Source organism: Rhopalosiphum maidis, chromosome 1 (assembly GCF_003676215.2).
Source record: "Rhopalosiphum maidis isolate BTI-1 chromosome 1, ASM367621v3, whole genome shotgun sequence".
Classification (NCBI taxonomy): Eukaryota; Metazoa; Arthropoda; class Insecta; order Hemiptera; family Aphididae; genus Rhopalosiphum; species Rhopalosiphum maidis.
In genome coordinates this window covers 90091967-90104704 of record NC_040877.1, presented here as the reverse complement: position 1 = coordinate 90104704, position 12738 = coordinate 90091967, and the positions used below count along the sequence as shown (strand labels likewise).

Here is a 12738-nt window from a genome sequence, read left to right as displayed (position 1 = left end):
AATATATTATATATGTATATTTGTATATTATATATACGTGATCTGGTAGAATTTAAGAAAATCGTCATTTTATTTGTTTATATTAACGCTTAAAATATTAATAATTGTGCCGAAAACTCGCATAGGATGTTGGAATAACGGTCGTACTCCGTGATATGAATTTTGATCTTATCATTAATATAGAAACGACCATTATGAACATACAAGTATTTGTAGATACCTATGTATGTTTGAAAGTTACTAATGCGTGTAATATAAAATGATTTTATTGCGGTTAAATCGAACTGAGTTAAACCGTTTGATGTCGTTAAATGCTTTGTATAATAAAAATATTATTGTATTAATGGATATCGACGTTATTTTTTTGAATAATTAAAATATGTATTATATCTGAATGTCGTACAAAATATGTACAGTTTTATATTACGTTCAGTTATTGTTGTTACTAATTATATTATATTAGTAGATACCTATAAAATACTTATAAAGTTATAAATAAGGTTTAGAGTAAAAAAAAAACACTATAATTATTATCCAAACGTACAAATAATATGAATAATATTAAATAACGGACCTTTCTCAGTTCTATGTCGTCAGGTAAAAGAATGTCGTCCAGTGATCGTTTCCTTCTTGATAATCTATGGACGTGAGGTTTATTGGCATATACTTTACTCGGTACTCCGGCTTGATCGTAGAGCCTTTTAACCCAAATAGGTCTATTTTCCGCCAACAATAAATTTTTGTTCTCTACTTGCTTACTCTTAAAATGTTCTGTTTTCAGACTGAACGCTGTCAGGTCACTTTCAGCTGCAAAAAAAAAACATATTATTATAATACCAGAAACATTAGACACATCGTAGTACAACGATGTGTACTATAGAATTACCACAATCATCACATTACACATACGGCCCTACCTATATAATTTAATATTTGAGATAACAATACGTTTCTTTATCAAGGTCAGTGTTTATATGTAATGCACTAAAATGTGCTCTCACGAGCAAATCGATTCATGAAATGCAAATTTAAATCAAGCTAAAATTATTATGATTACTATATTAGTACAATAGTCCCATTTCACCCGCGGTGTAATTCATTTGAAATCTCGTTCCGTTGTGAAACACGTGCATATTACTTGTAATAGTATTCAACAATTTTTTTCTTTGTAACAGCACGTTCGATTTATCGTGATCATCAAACGACCATCTGTTTAGAGAAAATATTTCTATTTTCTATTATTTATACATCATAGCTCACAAGCTGTACAATGTACATATGGCTAGTGGCTACCAGTGAAAGTCAATGACTATAAGTACATGATGTTTATGAACGTAATTAGTTTTGCATAGGTAGGTGATAGGTAGATAAAATCAGAGACCTATTTATGAAATACTATTCTATCGATAATATATTATTTTTTAACGTTGTAAGTTTACTTAATATTGTGATTTTTTCGGTATATTAACGCAATTTAATGTTCAAGTGATTGAAATTCGAAATACTTACTTACTTACGTTATTGTTATAATATCAAATATTATGACATTTTTGTAAATATTATGTACCTAATTATAAGTAAAAGAACTATAAATATATAATTATTTTTAAATATGCTTTAATGATTCAAATTACAATATAAGCGCGTTGAATAATTATTACCTAATTGGAATGAATTATTATTAATGCACTATTAAATAAAAATACATGGCTAAAACATACTTCCTCTAAACTCAATAATTATTACCAATGATAGAAAAGAAAAATAGTTTTAAAAATTATTTTAACTATAGGTATCTGCTAATGAATAATAATAAATAGATTTTTTTAAGGTCACAATTTTATTCTTCTCGTTTTATTTCTTATCGTTTAAATTTAGGGCACAACAATTTTCCTTGGTGTTAAATGTATGTGTTATATTAATAAGATTATTTAATCATTATTAAATATATAAACAGTATTTAAGTGTTGATATTAATAAAATCAAATAGCCAATTAATAGTAGAATTTTTTTTTAAGCTTAAGCTACAATAATAATTTAAATACCTATGTTTTATTTTTTAAACAATATTTATGCTTTATACCAAGCATTTTTGATTTAAAGAATAATACATAGTTAAAAAGTCAATTTGCATATTGTGCTTTAAGAGAGGCTTTTATTATAAACATTTACCTTGTAATTGTAAAGTTAAATAATTTCATGTACATGTACCATATATATAGCTTCATAAATAAAAGTAATCGTTTATATATTATATATATAAACTGACGATTTTGGTGTCTATAAAACTAGTTTAAAAATGCAACTTGTGATGTGTTAATTATATATTATATAATTATTTCAGGTTTTTATGCAATGCATGAATAAGTGGCTAACCATGTGCAAATAAAAATTCAAGAACAATAATTATTATGTCACAACATTTTAAATAAACTGAAAAATATACTGATTCAATATATGTATATAAAAATAATTTAAATGAACCGTATAATAACATGAATTGTATATTTTCTTAACAACATAAAAAAAAAATGAATCCTGAAAGTGACGGGCAAAAACTGATTAAAATTAAAAACAATAAATAAGAACAAAACATTTATTTTTTATTACTTGTCTCGTAGACTGTTACAATAAAATGTATTTTACGTGATTTAACACAATTTTGTTAGTAAACCATATAACATATACTTCATATTTCATAAAGTTGTTTAAAACCTATAATAAGTATTGAATTTGAAATTTCATAATATAGGTAATTGAGGTGCTACACACGATTATCATAATTATTGCCAAAACATTCTATTTATCAGATTATTGTTTATTACATCATACGACGAGACAGGTATATGACACTATAGATACTTATCGTACGTTATTATTTGCGTTATCTTCAGCAGCTTATCAGAATGGGAAAGCTTGCTAATGACATGTCCGATTTCATTGGCTATTTTAGGGATCTAAAGAGATGTACGTATAGAATAATTTACGGAAACTAAAATATCATACGCACATTCAATGTGCATATAATATTTATAAGTCGTAATTTAAAGCAATTTAGATTGATTTTTTAAACATTCTTATTGTTTATAATATTGTTATTACTTTTTGTATACTTATTACTTATAAGCGCACATAATTCAATTTATTGTGATTTTTTTGTTCATTTTAAGATTATATTTTCAAATACATCATCACGTTTTTTATTTTATAGGTAGTGGTACAAATTTTTTTTTTCAAGAATAACAAAAGTATTTTGTTGAAAATTGTAAACAGATGATTTTTTTGAAAACGTTGAGTTATTGAAATATAATTCGAACGACCATAGTTTCTAAATATCTAAATTACCGTATATTAATAATGGTCATTTGAATATTTTAATTCAACAAAAAGATAATTTTAAAATACAAGACGTGAGACATAATTTGAGAAAAAGTCAGCTTTACAAAGTATCGATCTAACATAGTATGTAGGTACCTATTTTACGTTTTGCAAAACGTGTATTACGATATAGCCAATGTCATCGTTACTCGACACTAATATCATCTCAGTATTTTTATTTATCGTTGACCGAAAAACTCAATTAATTATTATCCAGAACGGGCCAACGTGTTTATGTCGCATCCGCTCTTGCCCGCGGGCCGAGCGTCTTCACCGCCGCCTCTGCATCTCATCATCGTTTCACGTGACCGCCGCCGCGCCGTTGGCATATATAGGTATAGGACGTATAGGTAATAGGTATACATCACATATTATACTCGACACTATAGTACGACTAGAGGGTATACGCATATATATAATAATAATATATACTATTACACTATAATACAGTACTGTAGCTATTACTACTGTAACTATAATATATTATATACTATACGGAGCGGGTTCGGTGAACTCCTCACCGGCGCGGCCGTCATCGCTTGCATCTACGGTGCACGCACAACGGACGTTCTCATATGTGTGTGTCTATAAAAGGCATGGACAGAGCGTACACGTCTTATATTATGTAGGTACTGCAGTACAGTCGCGGGGACTAAACGGGACCGGTCCGTCTCTGGCCGACCGGTAAGTGTGGTTGTAGATATACTGTACGTAGCTGGTACACGACATCACAAACGCGACGGTTGACGAGAAAGACCAGAGATAGAGACAAACCACTCTCGGGTACGGAGAGAGACAACCTCTCTCGGGGGTCAGGGGGGGAGGAGAGATATATAGAGATAGAACGAGAGAGAGAGAGTGATAAAGAGAGGGGGGAAAGAAAGAGAGAGAGACATTGTCGGTGGAAAGAAACGTCGTCTGTGTGTAAACGAACGTGATGCGATTTCGAAAAATATAATGTCTACGTCTTCTCTCCGTCTATATACTTAATCGTAATCCTTTTGTCGCGCAGGCACCCGAATATCGTGGGAAAACGATCCGACGATTTCGACACACCGTGGCGATTATTAACGGGGTCTAAGTATAGCTATAGGTATATCTATACAAATAATATGTATATATATATATATAATATAGTATCCAGGTATACACGTAGAATATAATTGCAAAGCTGCGGGCTTAATATCATGAACTATTTGTTTTCTGCATTTCGTTACTGGTTTTCGTTTTTCCGGTGTATCTATTTTTCTATACAAACGAAGAATCCGGCATGATGAGTTGTTGCCGATACACACGAATCGCGAAATCGAACACGTGCGCTTCACGAGAAGACGATTCGAGGTCGAGCCGCTTTTGGCAACGTACGCGAGTCAAAACTATTTTTACTCCTATCAACTGACCTCGCGCAAATCAAATGCGCGAAATGTAAGTCAAAAGATGTAAAATCATTATTATTTTTAGACGACACGAAAACCCCGCGGTCAGTACAGCGAGCGTTCGCTATCGTATTGATAGCGTTTTGTAGGCCAAAAGTTAAATGACGCGTGCGATAGAAATTGTAGAAATAATGTTAATGCGCCAAGCCAGTTTTTTTATTTGTAGTAATACACTAATGTCTTATTACATATTATTTCAAAAAGTTTGCGAATATTGATAGGAAATAGGAATACAATAATTGTATTATAATTGTATATTAACTATTGTCACTAATCGCATGATTAATTGAGGTAGGAACTTTTTTGATTTGGAAAAAACGTCGACCATTTAATCTTATCATTATACTATTTTAAACTTATGTATTTACGAAAATGAAAACAAATATTGTTCTTCACCAGAAAATAAACACTTATAATATACTCATACCCACATGGCCACATAATATAAGTTATAACATTTATCTATGATTAGAAAGATTATTTGAACAAAAATTATTTTTGAACTTGTTGCAATAAAAGTCGACTTGTGCCATAAAATAAATAAAATATATCTGAAACTAATCAGTTTTAATCTTATTACTATTGTTTGATATTAATCAACATCGTTAAACCATAATTAGGTACATAATAAACAATATAATGGGTTGTATATTGTGTGAATATTTAATGTTCATAATAGGTTTATTAAATTTAGGTAATATACACAATACTCGTAAGATGTTAAAGTTATACAGTAAATTTTACAAATTACTAAAAAAATCTATTTTTTATGATCTGGCATGTTTGAGCATATAAATAAACATATTAAAAAAATTAACTATGTCATCCCGAGTTTTAATGTTTATTTTGGCGCCAGTGTTATAAGGGAAGTCTACTATTGAGGGAAAGGAAACGATCAAAGTTGAAAGTTTATTTTTTATTAAAATATTTCGTATTAATGTATTTATTGTTAGCTTTATGCACTTATTAATTATGTATTCTTCAATAAAATATTGTGTATGGTTAACGGTTTATCCTTTTACATTACACACTTTAAAGTTACAGTACACAAACCATTAAAATAATTAATAAAAGATTTTTTCTTATGAAAAATGTTTATGTTAATATCGGTCATTATGATCATGCATGGATGGTTTATCTAGCAGAACCATAAAAATAATTTTCTATGTGTTTGATACGCTAATCCAATTTTATATATGTTTATATTGTTCATAATGTTATTTGTTAAATTTTAGTTTAAAATACGAGTATATTATTACTGTACAATACCGTTATTTTGTACGGATTATATAATATACTTTACGTACCTAATTATAATTCAACTGTTAAATATAATTAATATATTCGTTATTTTAATTTTTAATTTGTTATACCTGTAAGATTCCAAAGCCAAATCCGATTTTCGCAGCATTAAGATTATAATAAAGTACTAATATTATTGAAAGAATTAAATTTAAAAATAATCTTAGTTCATAAATGGTATCAAACATTTGAATGCAATATGCCATTTTATATTGACCAAATAATTCAAACACTAATGACAATGATAAAATATATTCGATAATGGAATGACAGTCGAAATTATGCCTTGACTACACTTTATCAGGGCCCAGTACCCACAAAGTATTTTTAAAAACATAATGTGATTCATGCATTAATAGTGGTTAGCTCACCTGACGTATTCTATACCAAAAGAAATAAAATTACAGTTTTATTAAAAAAAACACAGCATACTACTTGATAAAAGACTAAAAAAACAATTTAATGGTAACTGACGACAGTATTGTAGACATTAGACAGACAATTGTAATACGCATATAATATAATACAGGTATCAGTGCAATGTATCTTAGTGTGCCAATAGATTCCATTTTTATTGAAGTTACCGTTTTCATTTATACGAATGTCTGCTTTATGTACCCATTCGTGTACTATTGCATACATTATTTAAACATTTTACATTTGACACATTTTTATAATAAACAAGTTTAGTTTAAAACTTGAAAGTAATTATTACTGTAATTAAGAGTAAGATAAATGAATATAATATGTTGTTTGTACTTGACTAGAATAAAAAATTAGATATATATATATATATATATATACTATATATTTACTATAAGTTATAAGGATAATTAATATTAATAATAAGTAATAATTAATATTGGCTATTTGTCTGTGAGGAGGATTGACTCTTGTAGTCCTGCGCTAAAAATACTCAAGATTAAATAAGATACCGTTTTTTAATCAAACGAACCGGCACATTCATTGGTAAATATGTAATTTATACCTAAGTATATAAACATATATATATATATATATTATATATTTATAAGAAACTCGTTTTCCGAACATAGAATTTTACTATATGTATATAAATTTATATTATTTTCTAGAAAGATCGATTTTATAATAATCCACGTCAGGAATGATTTACGCGTTCTTTGCGTTCATTCACGTAATAAAGTCGAGGCGTTAAAACGAGTTTAAGTATATAGTATATACATTGGTATACTTCGAGACTTAATCCCCGTGACATTGTTTCCCATAGGAGTGTATCAACGAGGGTTAATGAAACCAGTGCTTTGAGTCGACGAAAAGCAATATCCATAAATCGCGGTCCCTATAGGCGAGGTTAGAGTGGTTTTAGGGCTAATTGAATACCGGGTTTACGCGACTGTAAAACCTAAATGTGATACTTACACGTGTGCGCGCGCACTCACGTATCTGTGTGTTGTGTGTGCATATAGATGTAAAAATGATTCATCCCCACTACACTACCGTCCACGCGGTCTAAGATAAAATGTGAGACGGAAAAACGATCGAGGATTCCAAAAATAACGCCCCCTAGAGATGTTTCACCACAGTCATCTTTCCAGACAGTTTTTGACTTTTGAAACGAAATAGACCGGTATATTTAACTCGATGAATAATTATTTATACATTTTTTATTTATCAATGGAGGGACTAGAATTCAATCCTCGTCTTATTACACGGTTTGAAAATACAAATATTATATTATATACAGTAGTGTTTGAAAAATTCAAGAAACTTATTACACTAATTTAACTTAATATTAGGTATCTATAATGCTAAATAATCTATATAGTGTATGTATTTAACGCTGGTTGGTTTTCTGATTTATAGTATTCCTGTATTCTTTTATATCTTTTATATTGATTCGAAATTAAGTTGAACTACACGCACTAACGATGAATGATGACATGTCATATAGTTAAGAGCTGTTATCGATGGATAAATGAACCTTATTATTTACACCGAGCTATATTTTATTATTTGTTTAACAGTGAAGCTGTCGATTATCTGAATGGTTTTTTTTTTGAAACGAAACTGTAGGTTTTTGTTCTAGTTAAAGTTGTAGCAACATTTCTTTCAAGCACAAACGTGAATGCCAATTTGTTCGTCAACTGTGGATATTTACATAAAATTGACTACAGCCCACGCATCAACAACCAATGATGGATATGAGAATATTAAATATAATGAGGATAATTTTTACGACATTTGTCCGAGTTAAAACACACGTCTGTTGTAGTCCTTTGTATGTTATACTCGATGGTTCGAGTGGGCAAACTCTTTAAATTCAAATTGTTTTTGACGTTTCAAGGTCTAGCCACATAATCGCGCGTACTATAATATAATAGGTACTTATTCACATTTGACCAATGGGCATTAAACACATGTTCGTTAAAATTCGGTTTTAAATCTTCAAAAACGAGCACAAGACGAAATAAATACAGGAATTTCTTGGCGAAAACGTTACGACGAATACGCAGACGGTTGGTGTATTATATTATATTGCAATGTTATCGGTAAACGAGCGGTATAAAACCGAAACGCGGTATACATTCGTGTATGAAACAACGCGATCGTCTCTCGGAGGTGGTCGGGGGAAAAAAACGTGATTCCCATTCGATCGTGTGGGCTCTCCACGTCCACCGCTTTTCAATAGGTATTCAACACTTCTGTATATATATATATACATTATACATACATACCAATATAGGCCTGTCCCTCTATACATATAAATATATATATATATATACAAGCAGAGTTTACCGGTCGGTCGTAAAATAACTGCGTACCCGCTCTTCTTACACGGAACCAATTAAACGAGATTCTTGTGCTCGCGTCATCCGAAGCCGATATTACTACTTTACTATTACTAATAATAATAATAAATCCGACCGAATACAATCGTATTGTGGGTAAAGCAGCTTTTTATGCCGTTTATTTTTTCCCGGCAGACGATGTATTTACGTGGTGCATATACCTAGCATGGACGATGAACCGTAAGTCAATAGTAATAGCAATAGTATAATAATATAAAATATGACAATTATATATAAGCACTTATGGTACGCTGGCGTGTGTGTATTGTGTGTTCTTATATTGTGTTATGTGTAAGACTCCATCGAAGTTGTTTATTACGTGTGATGCCAACGCCACGTAGATGGATGGCTAATTAAGTGGCCAAAATTAAAATACACCCACGGAGACTGACAAATTATCGACGACCGGGTTATACGGCTAATTGAACCAAATTACATGTTATGTGCGTTTTATACACGTGTCACGGTTTAATTTGCGCAATGTCATCTTTACCGACTATACCGGAACCATGGTTACGATGTGGCGGACGAACACCGCATAATATAAACTTGCTTATTACCTATATATTATATAATATTGTCTTGCAATGTACAATGTGGTGTGGTATATTATTATGTTAATATCTCTAAAACAGCCAGACAGATATTAGATTTTAAAGTAGTAAATAATTATGATTAATGAAGGGCGAAGGTATATTATATTATATACATATAAGTACGGCATAATAATAGTTACACGCAAAATCTAAGTTTTCGTGAAGTGTTCTTAAACATTAGTATAATAATAGTATATGATTGGTACGAAATTATGTACTTTTGCGGCTGACCCGATGAGTTAAATCGATATTTGAAAATTTATTGCTACATTATATCCTGTTATACTGAAACACGGCTGATTGAGATAAAGACGTTTGTGATTTTACTCCTATTCCTGTATGCCAAGATTCACGAGAGACATTAATATGTGTTGACTTCTAAATAATATTATTATTATTGTAAGCGCACTCGATGTTTTCTATTCAATAGCGTATAAACCATAAAGTAGGTAACTTCTAGTCAAATAAATAAATACATACTTATGGATATATTATTATTACTATTGTATAGACGGTGTCAGAAATACGTCCGACGTTTCACTGTTATCATAGAACATAGCTACATACCGATGTAAATGCAAACAAAAGAATGTCAAATGTTTATTTTGAAAAAAATGTCTTCGTTTCTATAAATATTTATTGTGTATTCGAATAATATGTTTTGGTAATTTTTAATTTTTGAACCGCCCGTTTTGTTGACAATACCTGATCCATAGCTGATGAATTGATTATTATTGTTACTTTTTTTTGCACAATTATTTGCAAATTTACAATAAAAACAACAAGTGAAAATAAGGAAACAAACAATACGAGAAAAGAATGGCGAAACGAATCGATCCGGGGTGCTGAATTCGAGTGTATTTTGTGCAGGAAATCGAATGATTAATAAATATGGTCTGTGTACAGTAAATATTTTCTCATTTAATTGTGTAATTTATTATACCGTAATAATATTGCTGTAAGTTAAAAAAAAAAAAATTAACAACAGACGAAAATAATCAATAGTGCGTTATTGTTTTTTGAATAGTTCAAAAAAGTTATTCCATACCGACGTACATATTGTACGATATCAACACGCACGTCGTCATAATGTAGTAAAATAATATAATACACACAATGACAAACCGAAATTTCTCGATCGAATCACGGGGAATCGCGAAAGCTAAAAAACTCGACTGTCACGTGTGATATACGTTTTTCATACACCCGTCTACACGCGAAAACCACATACAACAACATATTAAGGGCTATTCGGTGGTGGCCCGCGGGATGTTGAGCAAACAAACGTGATAATCATAACAATATTATACACGTGAGTGTGTGCACGCGCGTGTGAGTAAGTGCGTGGAACTCGTGGTTTACAATATATATACTTCTATATGAGAGCGAGGAGGTATTTTGCCCATAATAATTTATTAATATTATATAACGTTGGGCTGAGGAAAATAAGACCGCTACGATTTGTTTATTTCAATGCGTGTTTGTTCATTATGCTGTTATTTCATTATTTATTATTACTACGGGGTATAAAATACGTAGATATTCCACGCGAAAAATACGATGTACGCGTATATAATGCTTTATGTTTTATTACAAGTGTTATAAACAACAATAAAAAATAATCTGATCAACACTAACAGCAGCCGCAGCAATGGTGACGCGTAAGTATTGTATGCGTGCCTATATTATACAATAGCTATTGTGCTGTTTCAATACTGTTGGGTATGCTTTAAATGCAAAAATTAAAATAGCAGGCGGCCGTAAAACCGGGCAACAGATCTATATAAACTCTGCCCCATATACCAAAGCGAATAGGAAAGCAAAATTAGTATAATACGTCAAAAAAATATTAAGTCCTCGAAGACAAAAATGAAAACGGAAAAAAACAAACAAAGGTGTTTCCAAGTAGAAACGTCAAGGATATAGTGTTTGACAGTCACGAACCGCCTCTAATTTTGAGACGGCGCGGCGTCACGCATTAGTCCGTAGTGTCACTACTTTTCGCCCATGGCGCTCTACGTCGTTACATTATTATTATACGCGAAGTGGACGACATGTTATGTGTGTACAAATTTTAACAAACGACGCCGTATAGTCGAACATTGAACAGGACTTTTGAACACGAATCTGCGGTAGAAATCGCGTACAGTCGTACCTATAGATAAACACGAAACTTCAAGACTTTTTAGGCGCGGAAGACATCATTTAGATTATCAGGGTGAAGATGACATGTCTTACTCCGGAGAATAAATGTGACCGAGGTTTTATTTCTTATTTTTACAAGTCTATAGTATAAGTACTAACATTACAACTAATTCACGGGGATGCTGGCACCCTAAATGATGGTCGAATTATTGCAGTCTTGTCTTCTGTAATATTGTTGATGACAAAATTAAATACATTGTTATAATAGTTTCGATAAAAATATATCAGTGTGGTTTCAATAATAATTGAACGATTTATTAAAGATTTCTGGAATTTACAGGGGAGTATTGCTTCGACGGTTCTACTTTGGCTCCGCCCCCGGTACTAAACAAAACCATGAAATCTACATTTTGTTTATATTATAAAAACACTTAATGCTATTGAAACAATTAAGTCAATAAAAAAAAAATAAACAAAAAATATTTTTTGTCCTGAGAACACGAAGGAAACTAAAATGAGAATATCTAGACAGACAGCTGCAGCAGAGTCATCACTCGTTAGTATTACAGCAACGGATGGACAAAATGCGCTTTGAATATATAATGATAACTTTTATAATATATTATTATAGTGTGCATGGTGTATACACATTTGCTTAATTTAATAACAAATTCGTATCGTTTCCCGTTTACAACGGGACGAATTCGACGGATTTTGATTAATAACAATCTTCTTTTTATTATGTAAGACGTATTTATAACCGTGTAGAACAACGCTCTAACATGGCAAAAACTAAGAAGCTGGTTTTTTTTTATTTGTCTAGACGTCTATATAGTATACAGTATTGTACAGTCGTACGCGTTATTGTAAAACGCTTTTATTCAAAGAAGTTTAGCATTCCCGGAATGTTTCGCTGTCTTTTAAATGAAATAGCTGATCTCTCAAAAACAAATTATATAACTTTAGATTCATTGCGACTGCGGTTTGATATTGTTTTTTCAAAGTACCAATAATAGCCATAAAATGTTTGAAACCGTATAAGATATACGT

At 30.9% G+C, this 12738-nt stretch overlaps 1 protein-coding gene across 1 annotated transcript in view; it reads right to left on the bottom strand.

Annotated features, from left to right (window-relative positions):
• LOC113550957 overlaps positions 1-12738 on the bottom strand; it is a 40056-nt gene that overhangs the window by 12291 nt on the left and 15027 nt on the right. The window contains exon 2 of the mRNA XM_026952929.1: positions 575-807. Coding sequence (XP_026808730.1) covers positions 575-807 — 233 coding nt within the window. The remainder of the gene's footprint in view (positions 1-574; positions 808-12738) is intronic.